The sequence below is a fragment of the Festucalex cinctus genome, chromosome 1 (genome assembly GCF_051991245.1).
Source record: "Festucalex cinctus isolate MCC-2025b chromosome 1, RoL_Fcin_1.0, whole genome shotgun sequence".
In the NCBI taxonomy this organism is placed as follows: domain Eukaryota; kingdom Metazoa; phylum Chordata; class Actinopteri; order Syngnathiformes; family Syngnathidae; genus Festucalex; species Festucalex cinctus.
The window spans coordinates 14,554,325-14,577,866 of record NC_135411.1 but is presented as its reverse complement, the minus strand read 5'-3'; the positions used below and the strand labels follow the sequence as shown (position 1 = coordinate 14,577,866).

Genomic DNA, 23,542 nt, shown 5'->3' with positions numbered 1-23,542 from the left:
GAAGGTCAGTGTAGTGAGAATCAATTTATTACCTTAAAAGATCATGTTTTAGACGGCTCAGCATTTCAGTTAAAGATTGAAAGTTATTTGAAGACAAAATTAATGATGTAAGCTTGAACAGATCGAGAACTAGATCTAGTCGAATAGTCTTGCCTAAAGCAAACATGGGGCACAAATTAAATCATGCCTGGTCAGCTCAGGACGTGCTTTCTATGAAGTGTGTCCTCAGAAAGACACAGCTAAGCTTAAATGCTAAAGAAGGGATTTTTTTTGTGTGGTATTGGTTGTTTCATGACTTCAAAATTATAATATATATATTAGGGGTGTTAAAAAAAAATCGATTCGGCGATATATCGCGATACTACATCGCGCGATTCTCGCATCGATTCAATAATCGGCAGAATCGATTTTTTTTTTTTTTTTTTTTTTTTTTTTAAATAGGATTCACACCTTGAGCATGGAAGAATGTTATATGAACGGAACATTAAGCCTTAATATTTTATTTTAATGCTGTTCAAACATGAAACAGATTACAACCTCTATAAGACTGAAATTTCAGATAAATAAATAATACATTTTCATATAAATCTTACACTCTACAAGCTTACTGATTAGTATTTTCTAAATTTGAATGAAAAAAATCGCAACAATCGACTTATAAATTTGTATCGGGATTAATCGGTATCGAATCGAATCGTGACCTGTGAATCGTGATACGAATCGAATCGTCAGGTACTAGGCAATTCACACCCCTAATATATATGTATTAATGTATTTATGTTGGCAAAAAGCATGAAGTTGGAGTGCAGCATGTACACTGTGCAGTAGGATGAAACAAAACGTATGAAATTATTTTAAAATAAAAAAAAGGTGCAAATGTATAAATTCAAACTCAAAAATTACTATTAATCTTTTTTTTTTTACGATTATGCTGATTTTGTAATTGTGGAGTGTAGTAATTGAATTTTGATTAATTGTACAGCCCTAGGAGATGCCATACAAATGACATTACCGCCATCTTACCAAATGTCTGTCAAAAACTGGGCTTGATAGCCCTCTGGCATGGTGCTAAACGTGGTACAGATATAGCACTTTGAAATAACGTGGTAAATTTATAGAGGGAACCAGTACTGTAATTGAATGGGGAGACAAAAAAAACAACCATTAAATTTCTCAATTTTGGAGGTAGAATCAGAGGCAGGTTGGTGGTTGTGTGAAAGGAAATAAGGGAAATCCCGGAACAGGGGTGTAAATTTTAAGACATGAGACACACTACTTACAGTTTGTCGTGTTGAATGAATTGTAGTTCACGCCTACCTGTTGAGCCAATTTTGCACAATCTCTGTGCGAAATCTCTGTTCAAATATTGACAGTGAATTTCTATTTTACGCTATGCCAACATACACACCTCCACAATGAATGATGGTTGGTCATTAAGACCCATAGGAGCCTGATAAGGACTCATTTGCTGGCTGGGCATGAAACAGGAGTGGCAACTTAAACGCTAAAAGCATTCAAAGGTCCAAAATACTCTGGTGGTAAACATTGTTAGTGGGGTTATGTAAGGATTACATACAGGGAGTCCTAGGTTTTTGACTGGGTCCCATTTCTATGGTGACGACATGACATGATTGGAACCTCAGCACATAGCCTCACGCAATAGTAAATCAAAATGACAATAAATATTTGAATGAAAACCACTTCTAGGTCATATGTAATAACCAAATGAAAAACAGTTAATACAGCAGTATCCAAGCTTCTTGTGTTGCGTCACGTGACAACATTCTCAAACCACTGCCACACAATTGCACTGCACGTGAAATGTAGGAAGGGAACCCTCATAAGCATTGGAGCTTATATAATTCAGCAATTGCGGCACATCAGTGTGAATTCAAAACATACCAAGAAAGCAGCACCCATTCTTGGGGCATCTTTAGTGTAATTGAATGTGTGATGATGATGTTAAAAGAAACGCCATAAATGTAATGCGGTAATAAATCCAACTCGAAAAAATGTGAATATCAGCGCAGAACACAGCATTAAGCGGTTGATATTACATATGGTAATTATTTCTTTTAAGCTTTTGGAGAGAGGAATTTGCACGCGACGCAAGCTCTTTTCCAGACATTTAAGTGCGAGTGTAAGTTTTCCATGGGAGATTCAGCCACATCATCCCCGTTGTGCATGCCAGCACGAGGCATGCGGACCCGACTTGTCACTTCCTTTTCTGCCACCTCTTCAAGACAATATGCTTTCCACATGTGGGCCATTGTGCAGACTGTCTGTCTCGGGATCAAGCAAACACGTGAAGCCAGTCCAAATCCTACAATGCTTCCTCGCTTTTCAGGTAAAAAAAAAAAAAAAAAAAAAAAAAAAAAAGTGTCACATGGAAAAATTGCCAAAGGTGGTTAACACGCTCATAACTGTCCATAACAACAAGTGACAGGAAATCCTGCTTGCCTAGAAAGACTACATAGCTTACAAGTCCAGCGGATAAACGGTAGTGACAGTCAACCTAGAGGTGGCAAAAACGGGGGCACTCGGCTTCCTTACGAGCTCCCAACCAGAGAGAATCACTGCCACAAACGTTTGCGCGTCAAAATATAATTGTGCTACTCCCACAGTGAAGAGAGCTCACGTGTTTTCACTAACTGGAGCAAAAAGTGGCATTCTTGTACTGCTGTTGCCATTATTATTTAGAGTTTCACATTCACTCTTTATTTGGAAAGCACTTTGTTACAGCTGTGATTGTGGTGTGTGTGTGTTTTTTTTTAAATAGTGTTCTTTAAATACGTTTAGCTAAAGTTAAGTATTTCAGTGGAAAGCAGTTGTTCTAACCAACAATTTTTTTTTAATCAACTGTAATTTCAAATGAGTAGCTTGACAAAAACAGCAGTTTTGGTGGGGGGAGCGTCAGCAAAGAATTGTTGTATAATCCTGCAAACTAATAAAAAATGACAAGGTGAAGGTCACTGTGTATTTCATCCCATCTGAGTTCATAGGAAGAACTGCTCCATTATAAAGAGCCTCTATCGTTTGAGTATGCATTCCTGCACATCATCAGTCAGTTGAGGGAATGCAAAGCTACAAATAGCTCCGCCAATTGTTTTTTTTCCCAGGCCTGAACAGCTGAGGGGTGCGGTTTACAACAGCCAGGGAGGAACCTGAAGTGAAAATGGGGCAAATCAGCTATACATTTAGCAAGCATTTCTACTTTCAGAGGAGACCAGATGAATTGTTCTTCCAACAAATGCTAAACAAGATAAACTTAGATCTGCATTTAGGTCACTCTGTATCTGTACTGATTGTATGAACACAACTGTGACATACAGTACAATGAGAAAAAGGCATGTTGACAGTAAGAAATCAACTTTCATAAATGATTTTGACAATACATAGAAGAGAATGATGAGTAATTATATTTCACTTCAGTTTAAAAAAAATAATCAATCTGACATCCATGACACCAATATCTTCCTCTGTCAAGCTAAGGGTTAGTTATTCGCTGTATTATCAATGCAGACAGCAGCTTGCACGAAAGAGCTATTCGTCAAAGACAAATGTGGCTAAAATTAGAAATGGTACTTTGAAAGCCAACTAATGTACAGGCATGTCAGAAAAAAGATTGATGATGGCCAGGTTCGTTTTTTTCAGACCTTGCTGAATGATAGCACTTTTGAGTCCGAGCATGTGACTAGAAATCATAACTGAAAATGTTTTAAAAATGTTTTGGAGGTTAACATTACAAAATGTGTCTCAACGTGGGCATTTTTGAAAATCGGTCATGTTCCCCTTTCAATGTACAAGCCGAATCCAGTGAGTGAAAATGCAATGCTAGCAACTGGCTAGGAATCAGGGACCAATTGCAAGGAACTTTTTTTTTTTTTTTTTTTTTTTTTAAACTGAAAGTAGGTTAAAAAAAAAAATCAAAAAAATAAACATCATATAGATAGAACACACTGAAAAGCAAAACGTTTGAAAAAGTGACTATAAATTGACGTTTTATTGAAATGTCAACCATTTCCCAATACATGTGGAAAACTGAAAAGGTTAATGTTGGCTAATAAGGAATCGCGGAACATTTGAAAGGAATGGTATTAACTGAAAATGTGTTTTAAAAAAAATGTTTTGTATGTGTCACAACTCTTTGCAGCCTGAAAAGGAAAAAAAAAAAATGTTACTCTTTCCCGGACATGCTTAAATAGAGGTGTGCAAAATTTCCGATTCTTAGATTATTCACGATTCGGCCGTGGAACAATCGAGAACGATTCACAAACGTCCAAATTCCGATTATATAAATATGCCAAGGGAAGCGAAACGAGCGAAAAGTACGCGGAACTGAAACGCAGTAGCGCGCGCGGTCTTCGGGACGGACCGAGAGTACACATCCACAACTCACGCCTCGAGATTCAAAACAACAACAAGCATGGCTGAGCTGACCAACCCCCCTCTTCGTGAGATCAGACCTGCTCCGAAAAGGCAAACAACTTCAGGCGGAAGTATCAGCTAGCTGGCTGCAGTGCGTCGGTTAGCGTTCTACAGGGCGCCGCGCAGTGATACGAACGAACGAACAGAAAAGTAGTGGCTGGCGGTAATGGCGTCTGACTTTATTCAGAAAAGAGTATTGTGGTGGAAATGTATCACGCTTTTGAAAACAAATAGTTTTTAGAAGAAAAACGCTTTATTTCCGAGACCCCAGCCAGCTTGCTGGACTATTTTCTTTTTTATTTTCTTCTCGTCCAACGTCGAACCAGAACGCGTGTCACCGAACGCTGTCAGAAAGAAGTCAGTGCTGATCGCACACACGGGAGGTGAGGATCAAATTGAGATTCATGTTAAAAAAGCCGAACGATCCCATTAATGTTTACACGTTCATGTTTACACAAGTTAAAAAGCAGAAAAGCACTTGAGGGTTTTTTTTTTTTGTACCTCTGAGAAACTTTAATGTTTACATGTTCATCTTTACACAACCTAAAAAGCAGGAAAGCACTTTTTTTTTTTTTTAGGCATTTGTATTGAAGTAGTAGTTCACATTGTCTTTCATTTATACCTCAATGCACTTTTGAGTGGATAAAAATAATATATTTTTGCTCAATGCTATGTTTTATTCTGTTGAAGACTGAATATACTTAAAAGCTGTTGTTACAGAATGAGGACTTGAGTATTTTATTTACTGTTTTGAACTGTTAACTTGATACTGAAATAGTAGTTTATGTAGGCCTGAGAGGACTTTTGTACTATTTTTGTAACTAATGTACGAAACATTAAAAGCACAAAAATACATTGTTTTTTTTCTGCTGCCTGGGGGGAAATCAATAATCGTTTTATAATCGAATCGTAGCCTCTGAATCGTAATCGCAATCGAATCGTGAGGTGCCCCAAGATTCCCACCTCTATGCTTAAAACAGGAGTCTACAAAAACATTAGCAATGCTAGCATCTGACTAGGAGTCACATTACATTTTTCACACCGCTGTGTTAATTATTACCGCATGCACACATAAGAAGCATCCCCTTCATTAGGCCAAATCAGAAGGTAATGCACACACAACAGGTATGCCAGTCATTTAAGTTATGGGCCTTTTCCATCGTGCCCGCACGGCCGGGTACCACACCACACCTCACGCAACGACACCAGAAAGCTACCGCCGGTTTTCCATTACAACTGGCGTACGGCGAGAAGGGGGCGGCAACATTTGAACCGTCCACGCCAGGCTTGCACTCCCGTATTGCGTGCGGATCTGAGATAACATTTCCCGAGTGGCAAGTCGCGCCAACATTGAACCATATTTACAATTTAATATAGACCATCATGGATGAAATATTGCGATTCACGACCGGCTCGCGAAGACAGCTATTTCTGCCGCTGGAGCTCTCATTCAAGTGAATAGGAACACACGGCAGCCTCGCGAGGTTTTTTTTTAAACCACAAACATTACAAATCCATCCACAAGTACCTTTTAAATTGTAAATATAGTTCAGCGTTGTTGTAAACATTATTATTTATTGTATATCATGTATTTTTCACAACCGGCTCGCGAATCTATCCAGGGGAGAAGGCGGAACACCGAGCCCGGTGGGGAGAGGCCCCGGTCGTCACGCCAGAGTACTAGTGACACCTAACCCTGTTACTGAGTCCGCCAGCTCGCCGACTGGCGAGCTCTACCCTTACACCGTGAATGTGGCCCCACCCAGTGTATATACAAGTGTGTGCGTGTGGTGCATTAAAATTGGGAGCAGGTGAGTCGGAGCAGAGGGAAAAAATTTCCCCTACTCCGACACCCCCGCCCGATCACAGGGGACGGCGTCAAGAAAATTGACTAATTAGCATGCAGTAACACCAAGTGTTGATGCTTAGTGCCCACTAGAAATAGATCTTAAGGAGTTATTGAGTATAGTGTCGTATAGTGTGGTATGCTCGAGCCCACTAGCAGCAACTAGGTTCCTGACTATATAAAAATAAAAACAATCAGATACAAAATACCAAATACAGAAGCAGCGAAAACAGAAGTTGTAACGATGTGGTGGCTCTCGTTAACAGGCAGAATCTTGGCAGGATTAAGTTGCCAAATTGAGATTAAAATATTCGATGTACATAGACCATATTTGTTTAAATCTTGATACTTGATTTTTATTTAAGGCAGAGATTTTTTCCATTGAGATATAATTTATTAGTAAGTTTAACCAGTGGTCGATATTTAGAGATTGTTTATTTTTCCAATTGACAAGGATTATTTTTTTAGCAATAGTAAGGGCTATAAATATGGATTGAGATTGTTTACATGGTAGCTCAGTTATTGTTAAGTCACCTAGTAAACACAATCTTGGAGATAAAGGAAGCATTATTATATTTATTGTATATACAGTATTTTTATGACTTTTGCGAAGACCGGCGGGCGCTTCTGCCTCTCTTGCTTAAAACGAGGCAATGGGCGTGGCCCACGGCGTTGCTTGAGGCGGCAGCGGCGTTGCTGTCGGACAATCAGACGACAGGTGACGTCACGGCCCCGCTAGTCCCCCGACGACCGGAGCTGCAGAACCGCTGATGAAAGGGTTCTAAACAGCGGTTACAACGGAACGGCTCAGCCCCGAAAAAGTCCCGTGGAGACACGAACAGCCGGGGACAAAAATTGACGCTGCGGTGTGGAACCGGTACGGTGGAAAAGTGCCTTTAGTGGAACTTCATTTGTTCAGTGGCTCTGCACTGTTACATGCCAAAAGAAAATATAGGAAAGAAAGATGTGCACTGAGTGAACTAATCAAATTTGACTAATGTTACGTGCCGGGGGCCACGTAATTGCTGGTATGGGGCGCACGCAGCACACAAGGAAGGAGGTGGGGGGGGGGGAAGATGGCTACAAAGGGGTGGACATGACAGGGAAGACTCACGAGACACGAACACGCAGACACTACACCTCACAAAGAATAGACAAAATGGAGCCACCGCTCCCGAAGCACCGACTGTCAAAGTGCACCGAATAAATACTGACTGGTCCAAAAAGTTAGCAACAGTTATGGCGAAGGTCCTAAGTTAAAGGAATGAAAATGGGCGATTAGTGAAAGGACAAGTTTATGCCAAAGAGCACACCCCACGAAAGACAGCGGATACTAAAATGAAATCAAACAAACTAAAGAGGCATAGGGACTGCGTGGGACTGAGGGAGAAAGCAAAAACACTGAAACCAAACAAACAGCCACCCTCTCTCCGGCGGCAACAGAACTAAATAGGTGGTGGCACACCTGAAATGAGTTGGACAATCAAGGCTCTCCCGTGCCCCAATTGGCCAGTCGAGCCCCGACGTCCACCACTCAAACACGCACACACGAAACAAACGGCCACGCAACAACGTGGGCCGTAACACGGCCTATTAGAAGGAGTGTCTGTTAGCTAGTGTGCTAACACTGCTATGTAGTTTGGAGTTTCAGGCAACAGAAAGTTTTTTTTCCTTTTCCTTTTTTTTTTTTTTAAATATAACACTGCAAAGGATGTGGTAGAGGTTTCTTACTCTATGCTTTCTACCGCAGTGACACGTCACATTGAAGTGCCGTCTGTGACACAGATATGGAGTTTAACTCATTTTTATGACTCGCTTAGTTGCTTGAAAAACAAGAAGATCCAGACCTCGACATACAAATGTCATCTTTGGAGTACACAGAATAGGCAATGTCTTAAAGTCAAAGTAAATCTCTCAAATTGTAGAACCAGTTCTTAGGTGGCACTTCATGAAACAGCATTTACTGTATTGTAATAAGTCACCTCTCGGAGCCCTAAATCATCCTTCCAAAATCATTGTAGAAAACTACTTGTACTGTTTTTTGGTTTTGTTGCAACAATCAAATTGAAAACATGACCTCCTTGGCAGAAATAAATAATGACGCTGCTGTAACAAATTATCCCAAAACAGGGCTGTACGATTAACCCCAATTTTATCACAATTTCAATTCTGGCTTCTCTCGATCATTAACCTAATGATCGAGGAAAAACAATTAATGTGCAGAACGCTGCGGCGTGTTTAAAAGTTCCATACATTGTGAAAGGACCCTGAATGCACCATGTAGCTTGTAGCTAGCCCAGAGCGAATCAGTCCCTACGGGTCCTTTTTTTAAGTTATTTAATGACCAGTTGGAGTTAACTGTAAGTCAAGTCACCTTTATTTAAAACTAAACACACAATAAGGATAATTGCATACAGTGTGTATTTAAACACAAAACATGCTTTGTTTTTTTAAACACATCACAAGCCTAGCGCTAATGCTAATCCAAGTGAATGGAGGATCACATTCAAATGCTAACAAGTTAGCGTCAGCTTCAGCAGTAATAGTCCTTAAATAACGAATATTTGCACACAAATACTGTGGAAACACGTACCCACAGTTAAGACAACACGACTCAAAAGCACAAATTCTTCCCAATTTCTGAAAAATGTTTTTTTTTTTTTTTCATTCAATTGCAACTTTCTTCTGTTCTCATTGTAAGCGTGTACACCATGGATGCATGGCATCACACTGCTCCTAAGAGGACAAAACACCCAGTATTTGTTTTGCAATTACTGTATTAGTATATAGTATATTTATTTATTTATTTTTAAGTTTAAAGTTTCATATAATTTCCTTTTCCTCAAAATTCAAGGATGCAAATACAGGGAGTCCTCGAATTACGGCAGAGTTCCGTTCCTACATAACTCATGTGATTGATATGTAACCCGAATTTCGACTCAAGTCAGATTTCACCGTTTAAGTCGATATTTACATCAAAATACTTTGGGGAAAAAACAAAACAAAACAAAAAAAAACATTTGTGCCGCCGCCGGAACCAATATTTCGTGTTTCTGTAGGACATTCATTGCTGGCGGACGGCAGCGCTAAGGGAGACTTAAACACGGAAATGTGGTGCGCCTGATGGCGAGCCGACCTGCTCGTGGACGTCCGTTATTGGCGATAACAACAAGACAACATTAAATAAGTTTAAAATCACTTGATTATTGTGGGAAATGAACGAAAAAGAAGGTGCTACGGACGAGGCACTCGAGGACTCCCTGTATATGCTTTTTTTTTTTTTTTTTTTTTGTCAAACCAACACATTTCCACGACATGGCACAAAACACAATCCTGACCATTAGCCCACTAAGTCCCCAGACTTATAATAAAAATAATATAAGATAAAATAAAATATGTTAACGAGGGTAATGTAATGCTTAAGTTTGAAAATGAATAATGAATGCTAGAGGCTTCAATTTCATATATTTATAAGCTTATGCTATATTTGGCAAAAAGAATAGTGTTCAACGTGAATGGGTGTAGTAAGGCCATGATTATAGTTTTGAACAGAGTTTTAGTAGTTGAAAAAAAATACGTTTTAAAATTAATGAATAATTGTTTTATTCATCGTGATTTCGATCTCAATCAAAGTAATCGTGATAATCATTTTTCCCCATAATCATCCACCCCTATCCTAAAATTGAGCCGGTTCATAAACAACTGAACCATTATACACAGGCCTGACGTTCAGTTTGAGAGCTATCAGCTGTTCACAAAAGCAACAAGCGGACAATGATCAGAACCCCCAATGTCAGGGAGCTTCCACATCACAATGTCAGGAATTCTGTCCTGTGCGATCCCTCTTTTAGGAGCCTGCCTGGAACATGATTGAGGAGGGGGGGGGCACCCATACAGATAAGGCCCTCTTCCATCCGCGCAGGATTTATTTAGGGTGTTAGAAGATAAAGACGGACAATGTTGGAACACAGGCCTCAATAGGCCCAGAGGCCTGCTGTAAGGTGCAAGACAAATGACAGCCTGGGGGACTTTGTGAAAAGAAAAACAACAACAGTGCTACGCTCAAAGACTCTCAAGGTACGGAAAAGTGCAGGCGAACAGGCCGGCATTGAGTATTCCGATGGAACCTATTACTCATAACCAAGTAATGCACTGTTTCGCTGCTGCCTTCAGAAACATGAGTCTTCAGTGCACATAATTTTGGTTTATGGCTAAGAGAACTGGAGCCCACACCCTGCTACCTCAACGCAGCCTGCCTTGTTTCAACCATCGCCAGGCGTGCAGCAGAATGGCTTTGGGACACATTGGGGAAACTCAGGGGGCCGGTCCGAAAACAGAGGTTATTTGATTAGGATGGAATTTTATTAAAACGCTGGGCGGAGTCGCGCGGCGGCTCGGCAAAAGGCCTCCATTCATCGATCAAGGCAGATTGCGGCGAGCGGGTGAAAAAGAAAAAAGGGGAGGGGGAAAAAAAACAACAAGCTTGTGTGAAAGGCTGCCAGCGTGAGCAGTCCCCGCGGCTTTGGCCCATTAAAAAAGTAGTGTACGCGCATTTTTAGGTGACTTTAATTGGCTCTGTCTGCAACAGGATGGGAGGTCACAGGGACCAAGTGGCTTTTATTTGCAAGAAGCTGTGATATAGGTACAGTAAGTATGTTCCAAAAGTGGCATTTGTGTGAAGTGCATGAATTTAAAAAGGTGTGGCCTGCCTTGGTGAGTGACGATAGTGTCGAGACAGCTGTTGCGACCTCAGGTTAACAGCTGACAGCTAAATGGCTAACTGCTAGTCAGGTTACGTGGTGAATGATGTGTGTCATATTACATTTTATCCCCCTTTTTTTCTTAAAAGGGGAAGTCAAGACCAAAAAAATTCTTGACAACAATATGTTCTATGCAGCCCCACTAGCCTAAATACTAGGGGTGTTAAAAAAAAATCGATTCGGCAATATATCGCGATACTACATCGCGCAATTCTCGAATCGATTCAATAGGCGGCTGAATCGATTGTTTTTTTGTTTGTTTTTTAAAGAGCTCAGAATTGTTCATTCGGTAGTCTTACGGATTCAACGTCTTATCATCATTGCCTTTTTTGTGTTTTTTTTTTTTTTTTTTTTTGTGTGAATCGATTTTTAAACTTCCATTTTTAATGGAAAAATATTCAACAAAACGTCTGACTTCGGGTTAGGATTCACACCTTGAGCATGGAAGAATGTTATATGAACGGAACATTAAGCCTTAATATTTTATTTTAATGCTGTTCAAACATGAAACAGATTACAACCTCTATAAGACTGAAATTTCAGATAAATAAATAATACATTTTCATATAAATCTTACACTCTACAAGCTTACTGATTAGTATTTTCTAAATTTGAATGAAAAAAAATCGCAACAATCGACTTGTAAATTCGTATCGGGATTAATCGGTATCGAATCGAATCGTGACACGAATCGAATCGTCAGGTACTCGGCAATTCACACCCCTACTAAATACAGTATTCTGGTTAATAATTGCGTGAGTGGAAGTAAGTTAAGCAGCAAAATCCAGCAGTTTTTATCAATATCAGAAAGTGGCTAGTATTTTGTCACTTGTTATCGAGTGAAAAAAACATCACGGTTGCTCAAGTCTCAGATAACAACCAATCACGGCTCAGTTTCAGAAAACAGGTGAGCTGTAATTGGTCGTGGCCTGAGCCCTGAACAACATTGATGTCATCTTCAGTCGACAGCAAGTAGCACAAAGGCCATCCCCTGCAATGGATAAAAAAAATGGCTGGATTTTGATCCAGAGGTCCCCAACCACTGGACCGCAGCGGGCAGCACAGGTGAAAGAATAATTTTTTTTATAAAAAGAAAAAGGCTTTTAAAATGTTTTATTTTGAAAAGTGACAGGATTCTCTCTGTTTACGATGGACTATTGACGCATGTCAAGATGCTAACGCCCAATTCACACGGACTGCGAAACGGACGCGGTGAGTTTTCCCGCACGGACTGCAATTACAGCTCGCGTTGCCCGTCCGGAAATCTGCACTCGTCAGACCACAAGATCACGGGGGTTCACGCTGGAAAGTTGAGTTCACGCGACAACCGTGTATAGAGAGGGTTCTATTTGTAAACAATGGCCTTGCCTGTTGCCACATCGACATGCTTTTTGGACATAATTTCTGGGACTTCTACCATGGCTCTTCAGTACGTTTTGTGTTTAGTGTTATTTGTCATGTTTAATTTATTATGAGCTCATTATTTTGTCTTTAAATGTCCGACTCATGTCATGCTATGTTGTTAGCTAAAAAAGTCTCGGGCTATCGGCTATCCAGTCATATATTCAGATCAGTGCAAAATACCGACATTCTCTGTCTAAGTGTCTAATTGTCTATTATGCACTTGTTACTCCTGGTTCACCACCATCATATCAACTAATTTCTAAATGAGGTGGTGCACCAGTAAGTCTGCAGTAATATTACCCGATGTGGGAAAATGACCACTGCGAAGCATTGAGGCATTGTTTTTGTTCACACTTTTTTTGCAATCAAATTACTGGAGTTATTTCATTAACTACTTGAGACTTGTTTAGCTCCTTTCCAACCTTTCCAAGTTTCCAATCAGATATTTACTAGCCCTGAGCTGGGTCTTCTTTTTTTTTTTCCCTTTCGGGCTAAATTGAGACAAAACGTTCCCAAACTGTGGTATTCGATCGTAAACCGAGGACCCCCAATCATGATACGTGTGACCAACACCTGGTGTAATAAAAAATACTTGTTGGTGTGACGACAACAACAGGGCGAGAGAAATAGGAATCGTGTTAAACGTCACACCCCTACACATTGTTGATTACTCTCACATGCAGGCACTGGCCCATCACTGTAACGGTTTTGATACTAAACGTAAAGGGTCTTCGCTTCTTCACACTGAGCATTTTAGTGGGCAGTTTCCCTACTTTTCTGATCTCACTATCCAGTGCTTAAGGGACAGAGGTGAGATTAAGGGTGCACATTTTTAATATTATAACTACTCACTTAGGATTACCCGTCAATTATTTTTTCGATTCATTGATGAAAAAGATAAAAATAAAAAAATCATAGCTCAAGTACAAGAAATGCAGTTTGAACGTGACTAGTGAGTAAAAGCGTCCTTTAATATGCTGGACTACCTACTTGGAACTAGTGGCCTAAATAAACCCATTAATCAAACGGCTTATGCGGATGAATGAGTCAATGGCACTATAATACTGAGGAAGTTGCATAACCCCAAGGCATTCTTGAGGTGAGCTACAAGTTAAGGCTCTTCCCACTTTTTGTCCCTTTTGGTAAAAAGTAAACGCCTTCATGTGACACCTGGTGCGCAGCATAAAGCCCAAGTGTGAACACTAACAAGTAGGGCCGGCGCTAGCCATTTTGGTCGGCAAGTATAAATGCTTTGCGGTGCAGCCGGTGGTTGGATAAAATAAGCGGTCGCGTATTGTTTGGCCAAGATAAACAATCTGCGGTGTTTGTTTTACCGTGACCGGTAACTCGCCATCAGTTGACATGACTTTGTGATGCTAACCGGCCGCTAAGCTAACGTAATCTCAACGAGACAGCGTGCACGTCACTGTCGCGCAGTGGAGTAAACATGCACATTTGTGTTATTCATACCCGCTAGTAAAATCTACAATCGCTCTTCTGATTGATCAATCAGAGATATTCACGGCAAAATAAAGCAGGAGGGTTGCCGGTTACGCCAAAATAACTATTGCCTATAAACAATCGCAGGGGGGAAACATTTTTCAACAATACACTTGAATGCGATGTACAAAGCATGACTCCACAAATTGGCTGCTACCGTATCATTAGTGATTTTTTTTTTTTTTTTTTTGCCTCTACAACACGAGGATAAACCACACAGGACAAAATAATGGACTTTCTTGACTCATGCAATTCGCCACTAACTTCTGATCTGAAGGTGTGTGTTTTCTTTGTATTTGCTAAGTAAATGTGCTTTAAGCAGTTATATTACAATTAGACATCACAGGGTAAACAACTCCTGGCCTGTTTTTATTACTTTTATTCCATTATGTTTGATATATTTGCACTTTGTTTACATTTCAATTGTGAAAAAAAGGTGGCTTAAATATTGTACTGCAATAAAAGTCCTACCATTCCGAAGCACCAATCACATATCTATTGTTCAGTAATTATTACATATCGTCAAAAATATCGTCACCGCAAATTTCTTTGAAATATTGTGATATTTTTAGGCCATATCACCCACCCCTACTAATACTATTAACAAATAAACATCTGGAAATAAACAGAAACAAGGAACTTTAAATACACATTTTAAAGTGCAAGCACCAGTTGTTAGAGGCCCTACAGAGGTACACGTCTGCATTTTCGGGCTCTCTAAAAGGTTGTACCTTTGAATCAAGTTAATGCCATGCTCAGGAATTTTTGTTGTTGTTTTGAGCAACATTTGATCCCGATTGCAATACGTAATGGGATTATCAAATATCAGTACACCCTATTGCTATGTACTCAAATGCAAGTATCCTACTTGTAGTTGGTCAGAAAGAAGTGGTGTCGGTGCATGTCTGTTGTTGATCATAATCTTACAATAATTCCTGCAAAAATACCTCTAAATTGACTTACAACTGCCATTGATAGAAAGTGTCAGTTATGTGGCACAATTCAGGGTTACGTGACCATTGTAGCAATGGAACTCATCACAACATTGAATGAGAATATTTGCATATTGACTTCTTGACTAATTTGATCAAAGAAGCCACACTGCAGTTTTTCCATCTCCTTGAAGCCAAGAGCAGCAGATGAGAAGAAACTGTGTATGTGGTTCAGACCCTCTGACCGCACAACCCATCACCATCATCATCATCATCATCATCATGAATGCCCAATATACCGATCTCGACAGATGGAGGCTCTAATAACAGCAAAACACTAATGGTTGCTGCACTTGGCTGACTCAAATGCAATAACATCAAAGAGGAGGGCTGTTTGTGCAGCGAAGTGCAGATTGGAGTCATGAGAATAGTCCCTCGACTTTAAAAGTAACAAAATGAACTGTAAAAAAAACAAATACAGGTGACATTATATAGTATGATGATGAGATTCATAAACAACATACAACTATAGACACCATGCATCCAGCCATTAATTCTCTACAGAGGCTAATGCTTGTAAAAGTATGAATAAAGTATGTTCCTCCATGCGAGAAAAAACAAAAAGGTACCCAACGGGATATATTGAGGTCATCTACAACCATGCAATTGTACGCATATTAATTAAAAGGTCAACTAAATTTGGATTGGATTATATAATTTGATTGGGCAAATGTACTTTGAATACAGTGGTGGCAAAAGTATGTCATCAAGTTCGTGCACACTCAAGCAAGCCTAGCCACCCACATGTCAAAGGTACTTAGGAGTGCTAATCATGACATCGCACACCACTATGAGTTGCAACTGATTTGTTTTTCAAAGCGGTCCGTACTGCATGTGTCTCTATTTGCAACACGCTTTTTACTTTTGCAATACAATATCTCCAATAATTAAACGGAGACTTTTCTTTCCCCCAAAGTAGGCAACTTGTTTATTTGTTTAGTAACGGCGACTAAAACGGTCAAACAAACGTCTGATTTCTGTCAAATTAAAGGAAAAAGTCCACGTATAGAGAGGAACTGTTGGAAATATGCGCTGCTAAACATCAATATCACGTATACTGTCAGAGGCAGACTTGTTGGAAAAGAATTTTGAGACGAAGCCCGAATGGCTGCCTTGCTTTTCTACTTAGCCAGTTAGCAGGCAACAAACTTACCAGAAGACAATCTGTGTTGATCTCCGACTTGGGGTCCTTCAACATGGCGTCGATTTTTCCAAACCGAGCCTCCATACTTTCCCCGGAAGACATTTTGGCGTGGAATTAAGTCCCCTCCGTGTCTCGTTTTTAAAATAACAAAAAAAAAAAAAGGGGAGACAAACGGAGTGGCTAGCTAGCGTTAGCCGCCAGCGGTAACTCGCTAGCTAGCTAGCCGTACGGTCGTTTGTTGTTTTTTCGTTTTTCGTGGGAACTTCTAAAGATAATACATCGTTCTCCTCGAGCTTGCACACGAGATAAAACGTTTGAGGTCCCTCTGAATGTACAAAAGCCACATTTTTTAAATTCAGTATAGTATAGTCCGCCCTCCAAATGTGGCTGGAAAACAACTTTCAGGGGGAACGCGACAGTCGAAGATTAGTCAGCCTCCGCAGGATGCCCGCAGAGAAGGGCTTCAAACGTCGCTGCATCCAAACAACAACAAAAAATGCATTTAAAACATCGGCGAAGGGAAGTCCGGTCCCGTTCCCATGTCCGTGCCAGGTCCTCACAAGAGGGCGACAAAAACTAACGTGACAGCTCAAAAGAAGAAGTGGTGGGGAAAGGGAGGGAGGGGAAAAAAACTTCTGCTTCTTTCCAAATTACGAGTCAAGTCTTTCAACGGTAAAAATCCTTCCGCCGTCGCTGTCACCGTCTGTCGACCGTATCCGGGTCCCAGCAACGTGATTCCTCCGATCCGGCTTGTGCACGCGCTAGATTTCGGTTTGTTTTTAGTTGCCGATGGGGGTAAGCAGCAAACGATGCCCCGATTTTGTCCCACAGGCTGGCCAACATGTCCGCCTTCCTGTTCAAACACCCCGGAGAGGAGCCACTTCAAAATGTCAAGCAGTGCGCATGCGCCGTACCCAAGCAGGCGTACTGGAGTCGCCATGCTGCTCTACTGCTGCCGTCAACTGGCAACATGTTGCTACTTCACTTCTGCTGAAACATGCAGGGATGTTTTTAGACATCCTGGGAGACTTTCCCAAGAACGTGAACGATGTATTTAAATAAATATTACAGTTAAAAACAAACAAACAAAAAAAAACATTTACTTCCATTAACGAGTAGGCCTATACAATTTTCAATTAGGTATAGCTTTTGCAATGGGGACTGGTGGAGGAGGATCCACTGTAAATTTGGAAAAACTGGAAACAGTTTTACTGCCACAGAGCCACCATCCATCCATTTTCTTGACCGCTTATTCCTCACAAGGGTCGCAAGGGGTGCTGGCACCTATCTCAGCTGGCTCTGGGCAGTAGGCGGTGGACACCCTGGACTGGTTGCCAGCCAATCGCAGGGCACACAGAGACGTTTGTTTTTTCCAATTCTTTATTTTATTCTCTTCCAAGTGTAAATACATAATAGCCTACTCTAAAAATACTGATGTGAAAACTCAAAGACAAAAACAATACATAGACTTGAAAGTTCAACTTACCAGCAGATGGAGCTCTTGCAGTGTGTCAAATGCCTCGAAGCAGTGCTTCGTTTTCGGGCAGCGTCCGCCATCTTCGTTCTTTGACGCATGCGCGGGTGGAGGAATCGGTGCCCGACTAGTTTCCCCTGTAATCCAAGTGTGACGTCATCCAAATTTGCATATTGAAATTCGTAGTCCTAAAATGCAATCCACAGAAGAGATTCGTGCACAGCCGTGAACTTGTGTGAAATCAAGCTTCGTAGTTGTAGAAGTGAGAGTTGTGTTGAAAAGGCATTCCACTCACAGGTTTTAGATTCGTTTAGTCACAAGAAAAAAATTCAAACCCAAATTATTTTGATTTGTAGTCATAAGAAAAAAATTAAAACCCACATTATTTATGAATGAAATGAATTCACACCCACGCAATTTTGATTTGTATTCACATGAAAACATTGAAAACACACGGATTGTTACTATTATGGATACGAATCGTTAATCACGCATACGTCTTTTTGACAGTGATTTTACTCCTGATCAGCTGGGACAACTGGCGGCAGGAATTCAACTCGCCGACCGCCGACACGACACGGAGAGGGACCGCAACACGAACGCGTCTTCGCGTGGAGCAAGGTAGGCGTGCAAAAATACACACACACACACACACACACACACACACCCTGCACATGTGCGTGTCGGTTCAACCGCTCTCGTGAAACCACCTTTCAACTCGTCACGTTTAAGGAGCTTGAAGCGCTTCCGGGTGGTCGCCGCTGCCTGTTGTGCGGGCTGACAAGAGCCGAACTTATGCTTGCAAAGTTTGACTCAAAGTCAACTCGCTTGAATGAAGATGAAATCGAGCGGCATGCTTTGGTGCTTGGGTTTAGTGCTTTTCCCAATGCAGTTAGGTGGATTTGCCTCATTTTCTGTGCAAAAGGTTAAGCAGCCCCCACCTTCCCACCCAACACGTTATTACTGGTGTCACACCAGTGTCATGGCGGAGCACTGCCAAATTTGTCATGCAAGGGTGTCGATATTGGGCTGCCATACATTTCTGAAGTTAGACGTTTGTATCATGGTCTTCCTGTGTGGAGTTTTTAGATAATAGCTTAATTTGAGCTTTGGAACCTGAGCGTATAGTTCAAGTCCTGAGGCCAAAGTGGAAAAATGGCAATTGGTTTTTGAAGAGATGCTAGTCTGCTTCTAGGTGCCCTTTAGCTACTCACCGTGCTGAGCTTGCTCATCCCTAAGTTAACCCTCCAGCTATGCCATTAAACTGTGTGTGGTGGTGTGTTACACAAAATATACTCAGCAGAGTACAAGTTCAATTCCCCAGTGATATATACAATTATATATTTGAAAATTGTCTGGAGGTGGGAATGTTTATTGCTTATGTCTATGTGCCCATGTCTGGTAACCAGATTTTTAAAGTAAAAACCGACACACTACAATTTAGCTGAAAATTAAATATAGGCTACAATAAATTATCACCAGGAACTATTTATAACAAATTTAATTTCTAATAAATCTGGTTTGAGCTTATAATAAATTATATCTTTGTTGACAGTTCAACAGTGATAAACAAGTCAATAAACTCACCATTATGTTTACCTCATGCACTACATTTCTCATGGTTCAACTTCGCTTTCTAACTGGACTTAATTTTTTTTTAAAAAAATGGACGCCAGGACCTGTGTAAAAGCAGGACAAAACTGGTGTAATCCGCCCGAACTCAGGACACAAGGCTCAAAACCGCTTTAACCAGTTAACTTTTCTTTCTTTCTTTCTTTCTTTCTTTCTTTCTTTCTTTCTTTCTTTCTTTCTTTCTTTCTTTCTTTCTTTCTTTCTTTCTTTCTTTCTTCATTAGTCAACACTTTTGACATCAGAGATTAGCATTATTAGACGCTATTTTGATGTCTGCAGTCATCCTCTTGTATAAAATTAGTCAAAATGTCAAGACATCATTTTTTAAAATTAGCATTCTGACAGAAGCAATCAAAGCCAAGTTAGTTTCTGCTTTTTCCTGCTGTGCTAACCCTAACCTCCTCTTAAAGGCACATACATATCCATGCATAAATACTATTGTTCGTACATGTTGTTCCTGTGTTTTTTTGTCCAAAATGTGTATGGTTTCTTTATATAATCTCTTCTATGTATGGCAGATTTTTGGGTGTGGAACAGATCCCCCACGAAGAACAATTGTTCGCTCAGTAGAGCAGCAATAGTGGCAAACAGACCTTCAAGTATACAACTTGACATTAGAGGGGTTGTACGTGGCCCGGAGGCCTTGAGTTTGACGCCGCGCTCTCAGATGTCTTGATTTACACGCCGAGCGTTCCTGCGGCTGCCCCGCAGGCCTTTGGTGTTGAAACGGGCTTCGGCAACCCAGATAAAGTCATATCAGATAAGAGCGAGCAAGGGAGATGGTCTGTCACTGTAATTACAGGCAAACCAGTCCGTCTTCACCGAGCCTAATCTGCCATCCCTCGTGGCTGGTGTGTTCTAAAGGTTGCATTCCTCGAGTCTTCACGGCCTCCCCCGCTTCTCCTCCTCCTCCTCCTGTCTGTACTTTGTGAAAATAGCTCAGGAGCTTCGATGTGCACACAATGCAAGATTGTGGCAAATTACTGCAGATGATGCACATTGTCAGTATATATATATTAGAGGTGGGTATTGCCGCCGACCTCACGATACAATACGTATCACGATGCAGGGGTCACGATACGATACGTATCACGATACATATGTATCCCAATACTTGATCTTCAAGGCGATACGTATCCCGATATATTACATTAATTTACTTGCATAACAGTCATATGTGCACCTAAAGCATATGTTTGTTATGCTGACTGACAAAAATATTTTTGTTAGCAGCTCTTGTGGTTTACCACCAAGCGGCATGCCTGGTCTAAATGTGCACACGCTGCAGAGCAAGGAGCGGCTTTCACAGACACACCGGGAAAATTTATTAATATGCATGAGCCGATATGAGCAAAAATATCAAAGTATTAAAATTACAGCTCTAAAATGTGCTTATTTTTTAATATTTGGGGAAATAAAAATTTTTTTTTCATGTAACACATTTTATTTTGTTTTTAAACAAAATATGAAAATATTGGTACATTAAGACATGTGCCACGTTAAGTTTAGAAGTAAATAAATGTTGATATTCTTCCTCTGTTTTCATTTTAATTAGCAAGACACAGTGTCCAATCACTGGTGAGCTATTTTTGCATTAATTGAAGTCAATTAACTTCAAAGAGGCTGCTGGTTTTTATTTTTTAGGTACAATGTAAGCTGCAAAGGCAAACGTTAATTGCCTATTTAAAGATAATGAGCAATATCGATTCTGACGCCTGCGTATCGATACGTGTATTGTAATGAGGCCCGCAACGATATATTGCCGTATCGATTTTTTGAGCACACCCCTAATATATATAGGTCATCGTTCTTGGACATGCTAAAACAGCTTTGCATGGTAGTAGTTATAGATGTGATACATATGTTGCATGCGGGATCTTGGTACTACATCTCTGTGCTATACTGAAAGTTCGGTCCTGAAAATTTAAATGAATTAACAAGTCTGACGTACGGCCAAAAGCATGTTACTAGCCATGACATCCATTAGACAGAGGTTGCTAAGGCTCATTAAATCCCTATCGGATTTGCGTTGGGCATAATAATCATCTCTTTGTTAATAAATAAATCATCAACTGTATGAAATTAACTGTGTATTGAATCATTTCAGAATAGAGGAGTGCAGTCCTTTGCTGCAACCAACAGAGGCGCCGTTGATTCAGTCTTAACAAGTTTGCAGTCTAGAGTAGGGGTGTGCTCAAAAAATCGATACGGCAATATATCGTTGCGGGCCTCATTACAATACACGTATCGATACGCAGGCGTCAGAATCGATATTGCTTGTTAACTTTAAACAGGCAGTTAACGTTTGCCTTTGCAGCTTGCATTGTACCTAAAAAATGAAAACCAGCAGCGTCTTTGAAGTTAATTGCCTTCAATTAATGCAAATATAGCTTACCCGTGATTGGACACTGTGTCTTGCTAAGATAAATGAAAGCAGAGGAAGAATATCAGCATTTATTTACTTATAAACTTAACATGGCACATGTCTTAATGTACCAATTTTTGTATATTTTGTTTACAAATGAAATAGAATGTGCTACATGAAAAAATGCTGTTTTTAATTCCCCAAATATTTCAAATAAGCATATTTTAGAGCTGTAATTTTAATACTTTGGTATTTTTGCTCATATCGGCTCATGCCTATTAATAAATGTTCCCGGTGTGTCTGTGAAAGCTGCTCCGTGCTCTGCACACATTTTAGACCAGGCATGCCGCTAGATGGTAAACCAGAAGAGCTACTAACAAAAATATTTTTGTCAGTCAGCATAACAAACATATCCTTTGGGTATCCATATGACTGTTACTATTAAATGCAAGAAAATTAATGTAATATATCAGGATACACATCGCCTTGAAGATCAAGTATTGGGATCCATATGTATCGCGATACGTATCGTATCGTGACCCCTGTATCGTGATACGTATCGTATCGTGAGGTTGGCGGCAATACCCAGCCCTAGTCTAGAGGAAGAAGAACTTGTTCATAGAGCTAAATCTATGAATCCCTTCCGGCAGCACAGTTCTGGTCAATAATATATGAATAATACAAAAGAATCAACTGGCAATCGTCCCAATTAATTGGTCAGGAAATTGAGTGGAATTCCCTAGATTCCACTGCATGTTAATAGCATGATAGCGTAAATGCATCGTCATACAGCTGCTGACATGACATTCTGCACGCCACTGTATTTCTTTAAAAGGTACCTTTTGTTCTCCTCCTATTCCAAATAGACGTTCCAGAAATGATAATTGTTGGCCAATAAACAATACAACAGTGAGCATTATCCTACAAATTTGGACGCTTCACAAAAAAAAAAAAAAAAAAAAAAAAAAAAATGACTTGGACTGAAGTGATTATACTTGAAAATTATTCTTGAGGGGCCAACAAATGACCGTACGAGCAAAACCTCCACTAGGGTTAGACATGGGGTTAAGTGATTCTATGAAGCTTCGCAGTATCATGCGAGCACACGCTTGTAGGAGGGCCAATTGAGTGTTTGTTGGGTGGCCTATCTACACCAAGCGCATGCTGCCATAGGACAAGGGCTGGAGGGGTCAGGGGCTCTGAACGCTGACCATCTGGCCCAGGGAGGGGGTGTTTCCTCACTGCTTCACTTTGGCCGTCTTTGTTCCCGGCAAACAATTGGGACTTAATCTGAGCAGAGATAAGTAAGGGTCCCCGTGAAATCGCTCACCGTGGCAGCTTTTGTCTCTTTAGCCTTGAAGGAGACATCTCTTTTAGCTGGGTTGCTCAGTAGTAAGGGGGGAGAGGGGGGGCGGGTTCAGGTGTCCCTCTACCATCGCCATTCGTCTTAGGTATTAATTTTTAAAACACGAGTCTTGAGTCAAGTCTTGACATGCTTGAGTTGGAGGCTGAAATGAGAGGTCTGTTGAATTGTAGATCAGTCATTGATTACTAAAGATGAAAAAATTGGCAACACTCACAATCTGTGTGTCTTAGAAGGAGCCAAATCCTGACTTTAATTGAGCAAATTCCTGGCTCGAACGTATCCTGATGTCGTACAAAGATGTGCTCGGTCCAGTTGCAAAGCTCAATCTTTAAAGTTTAGGAGTTTAAACAGATTTTTCTCCCTTTATGTTTTCAAAACATTTTCTCAAACCTTCAAATATCATTCCGGACACTTACCGACGTGAATGAATGCTACATGAGGCACCGTTGATAAACTCCAAAGAAAATAACGGTAGCACGACCTGTCGGAAAGTGATTTCTTTTTACCGATCCACGGAAAGCAGAAACAGACAAATTCCTATCCTTGAAACTTCCTGACATCGTAGAATGACTTGGGTCACGTGATGCTATTGTTTTGCTCACCCTGAAGAATGAGGGGTAGATATTAAAGT

General features: G+C 40.5%; 2 protein-coding genes across 3 annotated transcripts in view; one reads left to right on the top strand and one right to left on the bottom strand.

Annotated features, from left to right (window-relative positions):
- rock1 (Rho-associated, coiled-coil containing protein kinase 1) overlaps window positions 1-17,015 on the bottom strand; it is a 46,626-nt gene extending 29,611 nt beyond the window's left edge. Inside the window, exon 1 of one of the 2 annotated variants that reach the window (XM_077518500.1) lies at window positions 16,084-17,015. In XM_077518500.1, the coding sequence (XP_077374626.1) occupies window positions 16,084-16,176 (93 nt within the window). In that variant the 5' untranslated portion in view covers window positions 16,177-17,015. The remainder of the gene's footprint in view (window positions 1-16,083) is intronic. The other variant, XM_077518508.1, reaches the window with a different exon arrangement.
- A 720-nt stretch (window positions 17,016-17,735) lies between these two features.
- Window positions 17,736-23,542, top strand: part of greb1l (GREB1 like retinoic acid receptor coactivator) — a 74,275-nt gene continuing 68,468 nt past the window's right edge. Inside the window, exon 1 of the mRNA XM_077518488.1 lies at window positions 17,736-18,169. The gene's annotated coding sequence lies outside the window, so the exon portion shown is untranslated. The remainder of the gene's footprint in view (window positions 18,170-23,542) is intronic.